This window comes from Lepidochelys kempii, chromosome 4, assembly GCF_965140265.1.
Source record: "Lepidochelys kempii isolate rLepKem1 chromosome 4, rLepKem1.hap2, whole genome shotgun sequence".
NCBI lineage: Eukaryota > Metazoa > Chordata > Testudines > Cheloniidae > Lepidochelys > Lepidochelys kempii.
Window position 1 is genome coordinate 22224318 of NC_133259.1, and position 18009 is coordinate 22242326.

At 38.6% G+C, this 18009-nt stretch overlaps 1 protein-coding gene across 1 annotated transcript in view; it reads left to right on the plus strand.

Moving 5' to 3' along the window:
* The window catches only part of GRID2 (glutamate ionotropic receptor delta type subunit 2), a 1023637-nt gene that overhangs the window by 162547 nt on the left and 843081 nt on the right, over positions 1-18009 (plus strand). The window contains exon 2 of the mRNA XM_073340701.1: positions 17199-17354. Within this exon, the coding sequence (XP_073196802.1) occupies positions 17199-17354 (156 nt within the window). The remainder of the gene's footprint in view (positions 1-17198; positions 17355-18009) is intronic.

Sequence of the window (18009 nt, forward strand, 5' to 3'; positions counted from 1 at the left end):
GAAAAGGTTGTATTTCTGGGAGGAAGATGACCTTTTTATGTGCAGTATGTGGCTTGTTCTTCTGTAAAGTGCTGTCAGATATGCAAACTATGAATACGAATGATAAAAAGTGTGGGTGTCATCACTGCTGAACTCTCTCAAACACCTTTTTGAGAGATCACAGGGAAGTCTCTCCCTTTTCTCCATCTTTCGCACTTAAACACTTCCGATACTTGTAGACCATTATTCTATCCTTCTTGGCCACTATTTGACCAAGCTACTTCATACATATTTTTATTTCTCATAATGTGTCCCCAGTCATTTGGTAATTGTTGTTCCTGGAATTCCCTCCAGTTTGTTTGCATATTTCTAGGAATAAAGAGCCCATATCCAAATGTATTGTGCTGGATGAGGCTTCACCAGTGACATGCAGAAGAAAATGAAAAACGTTGCTCCTTTGACTTGATGCTTCTGTATATGCATCTAAAAATCATCAGGCTTTTCTTGACACTATGGGACTCCTAATGGAGTAAGCCAAAAGAAAAGGAGTACTTGTGGCAGACTAACACGGCTGCTACTCTGAAACCTGTCATAATGGAGTAAGGTATTTCTCTGTCACACAGTGAACTACCATCTGTTTCGTCATCCCCTATCTCCATTGGATATTTTTCAGCTTTCTAGGGGTGACATTCGTCCCCATGAAAATAAGGTTTAAGTGAGATTTAAGTGTACTACAGTCCTTAAATTGCCCCTGTACACATGTGTGAATTTTAGTCTAACTGGAATATCAACATTTTGGTTTATTTTTCCCAAGTTAATTTTCTTGTCTTTTTTCTAAGATGAATTTTACTATATTGTATTTATATTTCTAATCACTAATTGGCCAGAAAATTCCCTGTGCTGTTAGCCTCCGTTGAAGTGCTTGCTTTCATCATAAAAACTCACATATCGGTTCTCTGGCCTGCTGATCTCATGCAGTTTGGAATTTTTATATTGTATGCCTCTTCTCCCAGCTTGTGTATGTTCCCCCTCCCCTGGCATATCAAAGTTCTATGCTAACTACTTCTTAAATTACACGTGTGTGTGTGTGTATACACATGTAGTTACTCCTTTGGTCCCAGGGAAAGTGAAAGACAGATGAGATGCTCTAATGAGGGGATTTATCAGGACCTGCAGCTATAACATCTTGTGCAATTGTTCCATCAGTTTGCAATCTAAACCCATTAATACATCGCTGTGAGACCTCCAAGGAAAATGAATAGTGCTACAAGAAGCATTTGATGATTCATTAGGTGTTACTCTTCCATTGCAATTTCTATCAAGCCAGCATCCCAGTGTGGCAGTGTGGGCATTGTCTGAGTGAAGGTACTATCTTTCAGATCAGTTGTAAGAGGAAAGTTCTTAGCTCTTATGGACATTTAAGACGTTATGATACTTTTTTCATAAAAGATGTTAATACAGCGCTCTGGCTAAATTCCAACTCTAGTAATTACATTCCAGCTACTTGAATTCCCTCTGCAGTTTGAAAGATGCATTTACAGTATTCTTCACTTTCTGCCTCAACTTGTTGTGCAGACTTGCTCTGCGCTGTGATGAGTTTGTGTCAACCCAAAAGTGGCTGCATTTGAAATGTGTATGGAGTGATCGGCAATACTGGGCCTGTGACTGCAACATGATGAGCGGCTCTACAAAGTGCTGAGCACATGCAACTCCCAGTGACTTCACTGGGAATTGGGGGGCGATCAGCACCTTGAATTGGGCACTGTGATGGAATGGACAAATGCTGCATTAGGGCAACATAGGGTTAGTTTAATAATCCATCTTGGAGATAGGCACGGAAGCTGGCTGTGCCGCATGACACCTGCTAGCAATCTCAAGCCTGGATGGAGTAAAGTTAGAAAAATGGCTTTGGTGTGGACGAATCTTAGGAGCAGCCAAATTTTGGGAGAAGGCTTCAGAGGAACTTAATGGTTTTATGTTGAATTAGTTGTTAATAAAGCGGGACATGGGTGGGTTGTGACTTCTGATACTAACATTGAGTACTTTAGAGCAGTTTGGGAAAGACACCTACTCATAGACTCACTTGTATGTTGTAAAATAATTAGCAATACTTCCACATAAATGTTGCTGCAGTATATTAACGTCAATTATTACTAATTAGTAACCAATTAGTAATAATGGCTGCCTTTAATATAAAACTACAGAAGTTGCTGATAAACTTCTCAGATTTGCAGCCGAGTCCTGCAAGGACTGGCCACTCTCATCCCCTAGGGAAGACAAAGGGCGCTGGTGTTGCTCAGCACCTCCCATGGTAGCATGTAAATATTATGGGGCGTGATTCAAAGCCCATAAAAGTGAATGGAAAGAATCCCATTGACTTGAATAGGCTTTGAATCGATCCCTTCTAGGAGGGATCATGGATGAATCTCTCTCACAAGTTCTCATTTTATCTTCTTATACTTAGAGTCAAGATGGTGCCATAAATTGCACTATACCTTGAACAGAAATGGTGTAGGTGTAAAGGAGGACAGATCTTGGGCTATAGAATTGAATGTATGCTTGTACATGCTAAAATCTGCCTTATTTTGCATTTTCAAAGAGTACTGATATTTCCTATCTTGATAACTTGCTTTGATTTCTCAAAATTTAACACATTTGTGTGTGTGTGTGTGTGTGTGTGTGTGTGTGTATATATATATATATATATATATATATATATACACGTATAAAAAAAATCTTGCTCTCGGCTAGTGAGCTTGGAGAATTACAACTAATAAAAACATAATGATAATACGAGAGCTTGCTTACCATATGGGTTTTGCCATGCACTTGTCACTTGGGTTTTAATCAAATGTGTGAGGAAAATAAAATGTATGTGCTGCTGAGGTGAAGAAAACAAATCCTGAGCTGCTTCCACTATGTCAGTCACAAAAAGGTAATCATTTTGTGGGTAATTTTTGTCCACATAAGCACTTCAGTGAAAAATCTATTTTTATGATGGCGGGGGGATTTATGTGTATGTAGGGGTTTTTTTTGGTTTTTTTTTTTTGCAAATTAAGAAAAAAACTTAAGAAAATTCTCCTTACTACAATTGATGGAGCCGCCAAAGAAGCTCTCGGTTCAGGCTTTCTCTGGCTTTCCAAAGTGCAATCACATATCTATATTGATCAGTGATGGCAGTAATATCACACTTTTATAATGTTGTAAATTTATTTTTATGGCTCCATAATTAGCACTTCAGGTCCAGTGTTTTTTTCCCCTCCAGTCTTTTATACCCTGTGTTACCACAGGAGAACTCAAGTATGGAAAAGTTCACTTTTTACTTTATTTTTTTTTTTTACATTGCTCATTTCTTTTGCTTTGATTTTTCATGTTTGTAATATTGCTACAGTTATCTTTTCAATTAAATATTAGCAGGTTCAGTAAACATCAAATGCATTGAAGTTGGGGCATCTTAAAGAAAAAAGATACAGAACTATTTGGTTTTATTTTATAAAACATCTTAATTATATAGCATTTCGCATGAGATCATCAGATAAAAGGGACTCTGTAAAGGCAAAGCACTTGTAATTAGTATTATGAATCCGAAGATGGCATTTATTAAATGATATATAAAAATAATCAAAGCAGGGAAGTTAGGGTGAGTTAGCTTTCTTTTACCTTTGACTCTGCCAAATTTTAACACTCTAGCTGTATTAAATATTTAGAAGGAGTCAGGAGACGAGAGTTTTATTTCTGATTCTGTCACTGATTTGCATGGTGTCTGAGCAAGTCACTAAATGTGTCACAGTTGTTTAAACTTTGTATTCTGTAAAATGGGGATAATAATACTCCCCTCCATGAGGCTCTGTGGAAATGCCATGTGTCCTCACAAAGTGAAACCTTTAAACCAGATGCTCATTTCTGGGTTTCCTTACAATATAGGTTCACCAAATGGTTTGTGAAACTGGGCTGACTTTGTAGTGAATTTGGACAATTTAGGGTTTGGGGTAGAGGCCATTCAAAGTTCTATGATCAGAAATGCATCAATTTTTCTTGTGGCGATTTTTCTTCTTGCATGGGGGAGGAAACAAATTGCAGAGGGGAAGCCATTTCCTTTCTCCCCCAAAGCTAACCTTATTATAATGGACTATATTCTCCCCCCCCCCCCCGCCAGTTCCTTCACCGGTAGCAGCTATAATCAAAACACGTTGTTCAATCCAGAAGAATAGGCTTCACAACACCCTGTAGGATCCTTGTCAATGCCAATCATTGGCTTGGGAACAAAGCATTAGGATTGTCTGACACTCTTCCAATCTGATGTCTGTTGTCTCTGGTCAATTTCAGTATATTTGTAGCTGTATTTGAAAGTTGAAGGCTAATATTCTGATGTGTAAAAATATAATCTGGAAACCTTAATTCTAGCAGTCCTGTGTTAGATTTTGAATGTTGCATGGTGAATTCCATTACATAACTCTGAGTTTTGGTTAAAAAAACAAAACAGAACTCCCTTCCTGTAGGAGAGGTCGAATATTAAGACTCTGCAACTATTTCTGGACATCTCAGAAAACTATAACTTTATTCTTGCATAAGAACATAGGAATGGCCATACTGGGTCACACCAATGGTCCATGTAGGCCATAATCCTATCTTCTGACAATGGCTTGTCCGAGATGATTCATAGGGAAGGAACAGAACAGAACAATTATTTAATGACACATCCCCATCTTCCACTCCCAGCTTCTGGCAGTCGGAGGTTTAGGGATACACAGAACATGGAGTTGCCTTCCTGACTATCTTGGCTAATACCTATTGTTGAACTTATCCTCCAAGAACTTCCTTAATTCTTTTTGTGAATCCAGTTACATTTTTTGTCTTCACAACATCCCTGGCAAGGAGTTCTACAGGTTGACCGCGTGTTGTGTGAAGCACTGTTTTAAACCTGCTGCCTATTAATTTCATTTGGTGGCCCCTAGCTCTTGCGTTATCTCTTTTTTTTTTTTTCCCCTGCACTCTGCATGATTTTATAGACCTCTGTCATATTGCCCCTTTCTGAGGTCAATTTTCTTAATCTCTACTCTTATGAAAGCTGCTGTTCTCTAAGGTCAAAGACTCTGTCCACACTAAATGAGTGTGAGCTGGTGTAGCTATATTACATCTCCCCCTTTGGCCAGATAAAGTTCGACCAATATTCAATCAATCTGGTGGGGCAGTCAGGCAGTTCCTCTTGCCTGAGTCCTGCTAGGGCAAGTAAGTTTTCCCTTATTCTTGGCACGGTCAATTGTTTCTGATGCCCAGCAGGTCTGGAAAACTCAGTTTTTAAATCTCTCAGGGGTTGGTTGGTGGACCCCAGGCCTGCCTACTCAATTGGGTCCCAGTTCAGGGCCCTTAAACCAGTCAGGCAGCAAAAGTACTCAACTTCTGCTGTGCCCTGAGCTGCTTTCTACTTTCCTTTGGTTTCTGTAAGCTTTTCAGCCTGTTGGTCTGGTTGTCCCTTCTCAGGGTGCTGTGTCTGAGGTACTTCTCAGCAGCTTGCTGGCAGGAGTTCCCTTCTCTAGCATGCTTGCTTTTTGGTTTTATTTCTTTAAACAGCAGGATATTTGGTCTTTTTTCCTAGTTCCATTCATTATTATATTGTTACTTGGTCATCTAATGATGGACATTATTATATCTCCATATTGAAATCGTTTCGTTTACAGACTCACTTAAGAAATAGATGTTCCTTTAGAAAGTGGTAGTGTAAACCAAGGGTTCACACCCTGGGGGTCATAAACACACTGCCCTTCCCATATTGCTAAATTGGAGGGGTCCCAGCAAGATGGGAAGTGTTGCTTATGGGGAAGCCCCAGGTAAAGTGGAAAATACTGAGAACCACTGGCCTACCCCATGAGCTCTAACTTCATCACGTCTATCTCATTCATACGCATAAATGCATTAAGATCAAGATATTTTCATCAGATCAAGCCTTTTGTTCTTGCCCTTCAAACAGCTTTACCATGCATAGCTGGCAGAATGTATTTAACAAGGCCCTTTAGAAAAGTGATCATCTTTATGCAACTTAATTTTTTAAACACAAGGCAATCATTTTGAAAATACCAATTGTTTTTAAGACTTTCTACTATGGAAAATAAATAAAACAAACAATGAAATTCTTAGCCTGAAGCTACCTTTTGACCATACTTAAAGCTAGAGATGAACACAACGCAGACTTGAACACTGTTGAGCCTTTGGACCATTTGAATTTGGAATGCTTGTTCTGGATTCAACTACCACAGTATGGAGCTAAACCTTGTAAAGACCTATTTCTGTGATTCAGAACTGGAAATTAGAACCTTATTTCCTAACCATTCCTAAGTCTTGTCTCCAACATCTTTCTCCACCCAAGAAACCCCGCTCCAGTTATTTTCCACAAAAGAAATCTACAAGGCTGAACATTCTCATGGCTTATTTAGGGTGATATTAACTTGCTGTTCTCATCTACTGCCTTTTTGGAGCTTGCTTGCTTTCGGAAAAGGTAGAATTTCCTCCATTTTTGGTTCAGAAGTTGGGTTCAGATTTGGACTTGGAGAATTGTCACAGCTCAGAAAAAATCTGAAACTTGACTAACTCTGTCCTCTCACTCATTTGGCCATTTCAGGAGAATGTCTTTGCAGAAGAAAGGACAGCTAGTACTGTTGTTCAGCGTGGGTGGGTCTCTCTTTTTTCAGAATCCCAATAAACTTTAGTGTGGTTAGGATTGTAAGAAGGCAACACTGTGAAAAGGCTCAGTTGAGGTGGGAGCCAGAGTAGCATGGTGTTTTAGTGCATATTTGAGACTGTCGGCTTCAGCTGGGAAACAGAGGCAGCTGTGTCTGAGAGGGAAAAAACGACAGGGGCATATAAGAAATGTTTGATATAGAGATATGGGGGGCATCCACAATTAATATGAAACAGTTCAATTACTGTCCAGTTCTTACCTTAGCAAGTTGCCTTTTAAAAGGTGTAGGAATCATAAAACTAAGCCAACTAAAGGAACAGCTGTTGTTTCTCGCTCACGGAGATTTTATACTACAATTTTTGAAATTATTAGTTTTATATTACAGACCTATTATACATTATGTCCAGGAAACTGCTCTTGAGCTGAACCTGACTTCATTTCACTTACTTGCACTGAGACTCTGGGAAATGTACAGTGGAGAAATGTACTCTTCAGGTGACAGCATTATCATTTTTAAAGTGCTTTAAATTACTGGAGAGCTGCAGAGTCGCTTAAAAACAAATTGTAAAGACAGATTACATTGGAGAGTCGCAGGGGAGAAAGGCCTTTTTGTCAGATTTGGGACTTTGTGGTGAATGGTGTTGAAGAAATGCAATCTGTTCAGTTCATATTCTGTTTCTTATGGCATATCCTGCATGTAAACACTATAAGAAAATTATTGGAAGAAACTATTGAAAAGTTGGCCACTGGGGCCATGCATGTATTTCTGTGATTTCACAGGCAGATGGGGCAACTGTGGAATGAAAATCAGGGCTCTTTTCTGCTTTTGCAGTTTTTATGAATGTTAAAGGAAGAGGGCAGGATATGAGATTTAAAGAATGTGGGATTGATTGGATGCTATTTTTGTACCTATACTCCATCCATCACCGCGGTATCCAAGCATTCAGGGCTGATCCAAAGTCCACTGAAATCAATGGGAACTCATTGACATAAATAGTTTGTAGATCAGGTGTTTAGAGCACCGTTAGATGTCGTGATGGTAAAAATGGCTACATTTAGTTCACTGTTATGGTTGGTAACACCAGTGCAACAGCAACAGTGTTGAAAGACAAATAAGGAATTTGCTAGTGGAAACAGGCCAGCAATGCATATCTGAGAGAGATTCTCCTTGATTGGGCTGACAGCTATAATTTTAAACTTTATGGAAAAGTCAGGGGTTTTTTTTGTAATGTGCAGTGTAGTTTTTATGTAATTGTGTAAGCATCCAGGATTTTTTAATCAAACTTTTTGAAAAACTGATGGAAATAACCTTTTGTGCTTGAAGGGGGCGGGGGGGGGGGTATTCACTGAGGCATTCTCAGTAATTTTCCAGTAGAGAAAATTAGTATTCACCTGTATATGCATGTCAGTAGGGAGAGGAAGGGAAGCAAACAGATTTATTTATGAATTAATTTGCTTTATATAATTTGGATGCATTCAATATGTTCAGTTTGGGTACCAATTGCTTAGGGGCTTGTTGTTGTGGGTGTGTGAGAGAGACTTATATTTGTATTTAGATTTAACATTTTTAAGACAAGTACATACATGTACTGAATGTTTATGTATTTGTAAAATTGTGGGGAGAGTAAGTGGGCAAAGGATTCTAATTTATGAACCCTCCTGAATATTCGGTAACTCATAGGGAGGCCATGAGTTTGATGCAAGCATTAGTTTATTTCAGGAATTGAAAACCAGTTAGTATGTTAATTTTAAACTGGACTGGAAAATACATGGTACAGAACAATCCTGCTTTAACAGAGAAATGGACTACATGATCATTAGATCCAATTTCTATGGTTCTCCTTTTACCATTGGAAGTGTGCAGAGGAGTGTATGCTGATTTTCTGAATGCCTCTGTTTCCAGCAGAATAAAAAGCTGCTCTGACAAGCCTGCTTTGAGTAAAGGATTTATTTCAGAGTCAGCCTTAGCATTTTTAGGCAAACATGCAAATCAATTTTTCACCACTCTTTTCCCTGCCCCCCAAAAGTTGGTTCCTTTCCATAATGATCACACCATTCTGCTTAGTACCAGTTATTTTCAAGGTTATTTTCCCAAGAAGAAGGGCTATAAATATGCTTGGAAAAACAAAAAAAATGCCCACCGCAACAACCTGAGCTTCTCCTTTTCATTCCTATAATCCCCAGGTCAGGTCTCTTCATTTAATAGTGCGAAATCTACTTGTACTTAAAAAAGCCCATTAATACACCTCTACCCTGATATAACGTGATCCGATATAACACAAATTCGGATATAACGTGGTAAAGCAAAAATGGTTTTCTGTCTTCTCTACAACATTGGTTCTCAAACTGGGAGTTGCGACCTGGTTATGCGCCGCGCTGGGACCCCCGACCCCTGCGCCGGGCTGCGAGCCCTGATCCCAGCGTGCGGCTGCGAGCTCTGACCCTGGGCTTGATGTGAAGGACAACATCAGATGAGTCCTTTCTAAAGCAACACCAAGAATAAAACTTCTTGTGTCAAATACTGTATTAATAACGGAAATGGTCAAGGCGAAAGCAAGTTTGATATAACGCAGTTTCACCTATAACACGGTAAGATATTTTTTGGCTCCCAAGGTCCGCGTTCTATCAGGGTAGAGGTGTATTTTGTGTGTGTGTGTGTGGTGGTACTGCTGAAGAGGATTTGAGGGTTGTTGTGGATCACAAATTGAATGAGTGATCAATGTGATGCAGTTGGAAAACAAAGACTGATCGCATTCTGGGGTGTATTAACAGGAATGTTGTATGTGAGACATGGGAGATCATTGCTGAGCTTCGCAGGATAATTGTGAGGCTTCTACTGGAGCACTGTGTCCAATTCTGGACACCACACTTTAGGAAAGAAGTGGACAAATTGGAGAGAGGCCAGAGGAGAGCAACAACAAAAATAAAAGGTTTAGAAAACCTGACCTATGATATTTTAAAAAAACCCTGAGCATCTTTATTCTTGAAAAAAGAAGACTAAGGGCCTGGTGGGGACTTGATAACAATATTCAAATATGTTAAGTGCTGTTTATAAAGAGGACAGCAATCAATTTATTCTCCATATCCACTGAAGATAGGACAAGAAGTAATGGGCTTAATCTGCAGAAAGGGAGATTTTAGGTTACCATTTTAGTTATAAGGGCAATTAACCTTAATAATTTTAAGGTTAATTATTTGATAAATAATTTTGATTTATTTATCAATTATTTATTTGATAAATAAATTTGATTTATTTATCAATATTTAATTTAATTCATTACGGGAGGATGTAGAATCCCTCTCATTGAAGGGTGTTTGTTGTGGTTGTTTTTGTTTTGTTTTAAGAATAGGAGAGACAAGCACCTGTAAGGGATGGGTCTAAGTTTACTTAATCCTGCCTCAGTGAAGGGGGCTGGACTTGATGACTTTTCAAGGTCCCTTCCAGCCGTACATTTCTATGTTTGTCCCATGAGATGTTCTAGCATTCAAAGCAGGTGATAATAAAGGGTGATGAATACTATCGTGGATGAGCCCTGGTTACAAAGCAGCTTATAAGCAGGTTATTAATGCATGTAAGGCAGGAACATTAATAACATTCAATGGGCTTATTGTCATTACAGTACCTTTCTATATGGGACATAAAATGGGTGGTTTGGTGGATATTATTATCATATTAAACAGCTAAGTCCAGATTTGATAGTTAGGGACATAATAGAAAAATGAAGGGCTACTAACACTTATCCGGTAATTTATTACGTAACGTATGTAATGCTATGACCACTCCTGTTAATCACCATTGAAACAGTAAAATATAACTAGGTGAATAATAAATGTATGAAACAATATATACACTATCTTGATGTTTATGCTGTGAAAGGAATACAACCTAAATATACACTGTATTGTTTATGTATAATTAAAATTGTGCCAAAGCATCTTCAGATGTCCATAATTATCATGAGTGTTATGTTTTGTGAATTGCATTGACAGGTTTTCTCTTGCTCTACACCTTGTGTAATCAATTAAGCCAGGGCAAAGTAAATGCAGCATATATGTAGATTGCTACTGTTTCAATTTATTAGCATATTACACAATTTTGCTCTCTTGTAAATGACTGCACAGGTTCAGGGCAATGGAGAATCAGACGTTTCCTGTATTGATGAGGCTTTGCCCAGAAATACCATTTTTGTACATTTAATTAATGTTAAAAGAAAGTGCCCTGTAAAAATGTTTAGATTACATGTTTGTTTTTAATATACTGTTAATTCTGCTGTAAATCCTATCTAAGGCCTGTTCTACACTGGGGGTGGGGGATCAATCTAAGATATGCAACTTGAGCTATGAGAATAGCGTAGCTGAAATCGATGCATCTTAGATCAACTTAGAATCACTTACTTCGCGTCCTTGCGGCGTGGGATCAATGGCCGCCGCTCCCCCGTCGACTCCGCTTCTGCCTCTTGATGTGGTGGAGTTCCAGAATCGACGGCAGAGCGATCAGGAATCGATTTATTGTGTCTACGCTCGATGCGATAAATCGATCCCCGATAAATCGATCACTACCCGCCAATTCGGCGGGTAGAGTAGATGTGGCCTTAGCAAATACAACTCAAGTAGGACTCCATTTCTTTTTTTTTTTTCCCCATCCAAGCCCTTCATCCAAAAAGAAACTATACAATTCTGGCCTTTTTTACAAGGACGTTAGTGAACCCGAACTGAAGAATGTGACGTTGGATTCTTTCATTGTGTTAAAAACAAATTAGAAAAAGGTGGTGGCTCAAAACTGAAGAGCAATTAGCATTTGACCAGAAATGCCTGTCTGCATGATCTGGAAATGAATTAGCTGTACCTGGAAAGTGTTCATGTCTGTGGTGGTGTGCATGCTCATTTACATAAAGGGAAAGGTCAGACTTTTCTCTCATCTATGAAACCTTGAGAGGCTATTCACCTTTCCAAATGTGAGCATAATTCCATTGATGCTAACATGTATACAAAGTGAAGCAACAGAATTAAAGGGGAAAACCCACGTATGGCTCACAGCATTGCAAATAAGGATAAAGGATACCATAATTTATAAATACTGAAGAGCTCTACAGATCTCTGCTGCCCATCGTGACCAATGAATTGACCTTACACAATCTCTAAACTTAATAAAACTAAGGCTTCTCAAAAGACAAACCAAAGACCTTCACTTTTATATGAAAGTGTCATCCTCCTATGTTGAAGCACATGTTTCTCTGCATGAGGAATTTAATCCTTCATTGTTTTATAATTAATGTGTTTGACATACAGTACCTGCAGCATCAGCTCTTATGGTATGTAAATCCATTCGGGAAAGCTTACAAGGTAACAAGCTGAGTCTTTATTTTCTTTGTCAACCTGTCAAGCCACTTTACTGCCAAGGCAGGATAGCAGACTCTTGAACAAAATGTAATAGAGTGGAACACCCTCTTCTCGTCGAATCATTTATGACAAATAACAGACTTTGGAAACAGGCAGGGCTATATGATTGTTTTACTCCACCTTGCAGAGACTGTGCTTGCTCTTTTTACTGCATTCTTTTGACTGTTTTATTTTAGATACTGCTAGTAGCATTCTGACATATTGGAAAGCCTGTAAATTCTCTCCTGGCTTCCTTACTTGAAACATTTTAAAATTAGACTGGACAAAAGCACAGGAAGACTCATGGTAGGGAACAATATTCTTACCAGCAGAGATTGATTAGATGACCTGATGTAATAAGTCACTTAAATGTATTGCCATTTCTGGGTCATAATTTGCCCTCTCATCAGTGGGTTACCTAGGTGAAATAAGAGCAGGATTTTACCCTGTGTTTTATGATAAACCTTAGACATTGAGCAGAAATAATTTGTGTTATGGTCAGATCAGGTGGCAACACACTAAGTCTATCATTCAGCAAAGCTTTTAATCATGTGCCTTATTTTAAGTCTTGACTTTAGTGAGACTTCACATGCTCATAGTTAGGCTTATATGTAAGTGCCTCACTGATTGAGGCCCTAGATGTGGAAACATGGTGGAAAACCATTCCATTCTGCAGCTTCTTAATCTTTCATTTAATTAAGTGAATAGACCCATAAAAAAGGGGGTACTATTCTAATTGCCTAAACATGAGAGTAACACAATTCATTTGTGAAAGTCCAGCAGATTGCTGGATTAAGCTGCCAAGATTCTTCACAGAAGAGGATGGCTTCACTGGAAAATAATGCTTTTTAAATTATAAAAGCCTACTGTAATCTGATTAGGCACAGACTGAGTATTTATTTGTTTTGCTATTTTCTCTTTAGCCAGTAAAATTAAAATTGGATGTTACTGGTGACTGAGAACATGTTTGTTTTTTGAGATACCAGCAAGCTTTTCTTTTCAGAGTATTTTGTTCTATTGTTTAGAATCTGTGGATGTGTGTGTATAGAATGGATAGTCTTTGGGCTTGGTCATGTTAATTTAAACACAGAAGCAAGCCAAAGAGCTGTGTTTCACCCCCCCCCCCAAAAAAAAAAATCAACCCTTCCATATTAAAAACAAACTTCCACGAAAACCAATTGAACAATGGAAAGACTGTGGGCTTGATACAACTCTTACTTGTGGCAGTTATACACCAGCATAATTTCAGTAGTTTCAGTGGAATTATTTCTGGTCTCAGTGCGAGTTTAAATCAGAACTGCACACTGAGTATATATGTATGTGTATATTGGGTAAATAAATTTTCTCAGTATATTTGTTTTAATTTGACCTATATGTCTGACTGCATCAAATGAAAGAGCTTGATGTTGTTTGACTTTCTTATACTGTACTGACAAAATACAGAAGATTTTATTTCAGCGAGAGAAATCCGTCTTGTTGAGGGATTACATTCTTTTTTTGTCTCCCTGATGTGCTTACCTCATACATTTTGACAGCACTCTGTGCATGTATGGGGGTGGGAGGGGAGCAGTTTTACCATTTTGCTGATAGTCATTTTCTCTTTCTCATGCACTAGGGATTTGGGGCTGGTGTCCTTTGGTCCATTCTTATTAACATCACGGGGTGAGGGCAGGAAAATCCCTTACACTGAAACAAATTATCAAAAACCCAAATTGAAATTATTTAGGAAAAACTGTCTCAGACACTGAGATTCATGTGGTACAGGAATGGGGGAAGGCCACCAGGGAGCCAGTTGCAACTGCCTCATTACCTGGGCTCTCTGCTGTGGATTTGTTTGACGTTAGAGGGCCCCAGCTGTAATGTGTGAGCCAGCTAAAGTCCTCAAGCCACCGTACTCCTGCTGGAGATTGGCGAAGTGCATAGTGCTCCAGACACCCCCCACCCTCTGCCTTAAACCTGTGGGGTCTCATGAATGTAGTCATGTTAGCTCCACATCTGCTGGAGACTCCCCCATACCAGGAGAATCGGTCTGGAGGATTGCCGCTCCCTTTGTGCTGCAGGAGCAGAAGAGAGGATGTAGAGAGTTGGGCCCAGTAGAAGTGCTCTACCAATGTGGATTATTTTTAAAAGTTAGGTATCTGAAAAAGAAAATAACAAAACCACACACAAACTGATATTGTCTCTTGAGTTACAGACTTGAAACTTAATTATGTCTTCTAACTGAAACATCAATCAATGGGTACTTTGTCAGGTAGATCAGGCCTCTCATTTATTATTACTTAGAGTCAAGGGGGTCATTGTTCGGCCCCACACAGAGAGCCAAGGAGATGGAAACTCACCTCCGTACTCATTACGGTCTTGGATCCCCAGGCTGGGACTCAAAGTGGAAGTGGAAAAACAGAATAATGGAAGAGAAATGTTTCATGTCTGTAGTGACAGTGCATCTGTATTGCTTTACAAGCAATGCTCTGCTCAATTACTCAAACTCGAGTGCTCAAAATCATGCTCCTAAATTCATGAATAGGTTCTGAAATCAAGTGGCCTGGCTTTCAGAGGTGCTGAGTCCTTGCTTCTCTGGCTGACTACAGTTCCACTATATATTTTGCTTCATGGTGTTTGTTTATGGTCTTGTTTATGCTGACAGAATAACATCTACTGTTATAATCATGAATGGATTTTATGTCACTAGCCTAGCCACATGGGAGAGTTTGTGCTTCATGCTAGTAATAATACTTCATATTTTATAGCACACAATGTCTGAGGAACCTGATGTGCTTCACAATAGAACAGCATCTTAGTCTAATTTCACAGATGGGGAAAGTGAGGCTTGCCCATGGTCATGCAGGAAGTCTGTGATGAAGCCAGGAATTAGTTTCTGACTTAGTTCTGTGTGTTAACAATAAGACCACCTTGATCTAGCAGTTACATTAGGTTTCTCCTTTAAGATAATAATGTAATATCAGTAGTTGAGAAAATACAATGTAATTGAGTTCAGACACTGGAACAAACTAACGCCAGTGAGGACAAGGAGCAGTCAGGCTAAGGTGTATTCATTAGAACGTCAGATGGTTTGTTTAGAAAAGGGAGGGGGGGAGAACACTTATCTAGTGAGAGAGTAAATGCCTAGCCAAAGTTCTTTCTGCTCCTTCTGTATGGATATATATAACATAATGAGGTGAAAGTTTCAAACCTGTGAGGTTAGACTCTTAAATACGTATTTAGCTACCCAAGTCACTTGATTTGCTAGGTGCTGATCACCTAAAGCTCCTGTTAAAATAAAATATGGTTTGGGGAGTCTGTTTTTGGATACACGAGTCCAAAATATTTGTCCCAGATGCATTTATAAGAAGATGGAATTGCACAAGTCAGCTGTTAAGTAGTGGGCTGCTTGGTCTTGCTCCCATTTAAGTCAACAGGAGGTTGGCCATTGACTTCAATAGGACGAGGATCAGGGTTTGTATGAAATTGCCCCTTACGTTTCACTGTGGATTAGGAAAATGGATATTTCCCTCCCATTTTTATTATTTCCAGGTTGATTTTTGTTGCGAGAGACTGTACAGGCAATTGAGACCTGTCATTCTTGAAACAGCACTTAACTGATACTATTTGGATCACATTGTTACGTGTCTTTCCCAGTAGGACAAACAACCTTGAGGCTGCACATTCAGTTTGGTCAGAATAAATTATTTTAAACTGACACATTGCGCATATCTTAAGCAACAATGAGATGGCTCAATGGGAAGAATTTTCTGTTTAGCTGCAGTTCATTATTAATGTGCTAAAAGTTTTTTTTAAAGGCGGAGTTGAATTTCTCCTGCCCTCATCCAAATTGTGAAATAAATTTGAAAATAATGACATGCTAATAATAATTAATTAATAATAAAAATGGGTGTGTGTGGGTGGAACCGAGAGTGAAGTAGATGCTATGTCAGGATGTGGAACTTTTATCACCTCTTCTGTGCTGATTGAAATTCAGCTTAAGCCAATAGTAACTAAAGTTCCTACCATCTTTGACTGTATGTATCACAAAACTCAGATGACACTGATTGCCTGTATTGTCAATGTGCCAATTCAAGAGCTCTTTTAAGGACTAAGGTCTTTTCAGGTTAGGTTTCAAGGATCCCCTTTATATGTTAGATTTGTTGATGGAAAACACACATTTTAGTATTGCAAAGTCTGCTTGATCTCACAACTCTGAGGCCTCAAAAAGTATAATGGAATCAACCATTGTGATTTGAACCAGGTGCGGTCTACTGGACATACATAGAAAAAAAACCATGCAATAGATGGACAACATTCAGAATTGCAGTCATCAATCCAGAAATACTGCGCACAGTATTAAAGGATAAACCTTTTGATTACCCTTGAAGAGGAGGCTTAGTTAGTTCAATATCACTGAAAAATTGTTTGAAGAATTATTAAAAGTGAACCAAAGAGCCTGTATCCTGCCAAGTCCTCCTGAATTTAATGGTTCTGTGTTTTTGATGCTTGGCTTGAATGTTTCAGGGGAAAGATAAAACTCTGTAACTCTGTAGTCCTCTTCTGTCAAATTTTTAAAGGTGTACATTATTTTCAATCACTTGATTAAAATGTAATTAATATGTTAACATTAAGGATTGGATCCTCAGTGGGTTTAACTGTTTTGCAAATCTGATAGAAAGTGGAGCTTTGATTTACACCGAGGATGTTTCCTTATGTTGATTGTCCTAGCTAACCCATTTTCCGAAGGATTTTCACACCATGTCACAGAAGTGCTGGTACAATTCTAGGCTTATTCTCAGTATCCAACCTTGATCACATTAACTTTAAGTTCCTTAATTGTCATTTGGATGAGATGTAAAATTGATGTCTTGGCCAGTTATAATCATTAAATATATTCCAGAGTGTCTCATTTTCCTTGGCAAATTCCAGTGTGGGTAGTTTATATTGTGCCTACTTAAATTCCCCCAGTTTCTCTAGTTGGCTCCAGTGATTATCTTTATTTTCTGTCCTAAACTTCGTATAGTTGCTGTGAATTGTTAAACAATTAAGTTAGAATCCTGTAACTATTTATTTATCATACAGGTGCCTGTACTATTGTGCTGGGTGAAGGGATGCCTTTAAATTTTAAAACTTGTCAAGTCAGCATGAAAGAGGAATGTTTGTTTGTTTGTTTGTTTTCCAGGGGCAATTTTTGATGAATCTGCCAAAAAGGATGAGGAGGTGTTTCGTATGGCAGTTGCTGACCTCAACCAGAATGATGAAATCTTACAGACTGAGAAAATCACATGTTCTGTGACATTTGTGGATGGCAACAACCCATTTCAGGCAGTTCAAGAAGGTAGGATTTAAGATTTTCTGGTTTTGTTTCTATGTGGATATAAAAGCCTGTATACAAAGTGCCTTCATAGTCAATTATAAATGTGTCCTCTTCCTGCCTTTCTGCAGAACTTGTGGGATGCTGCTATTTCTGTGTTGGGTGCTTTTAAAAAAAAAAGGAAGGATGCTTTACAATAGCATTGCATGGAAATTCACTTTGAATAGGAATAATACTGATATGGTTTGTTCTGGAAAATAACTGAATATGGAATATGAAAAACTTACTGTGATATGAAGCAGCAAATCTTGGTTTGAGTCATGTTTTGTTAGCAAGATTTCTTGGAGAGAAGGTAGAGAGGAGTTTAGCATAGTCTGTCTTACGTATCTCCTCTTGAATTGTGCTAGATGATTTTAGTGTACCACCAAACAGAAGCGCTTTTTTTCATGACCTCTTAATACTGCCCGTTGATTTTATTTCACTTAACTACTTTTACCTACTCAGAAACAAAAACATAAGTTGTTTTGAGGACAACCTCTTGAGGCTTTACAGACTAAAGTTACCTATTTTATACAAGGATTTGGAGATAACCTTCAAGTCAAGAAAGTAACCTGTCTGAAATATAGCCATTCTCTATTGGTCTCATATGCTTAAATAAAAGATGAGGGTGTTGCTAGTA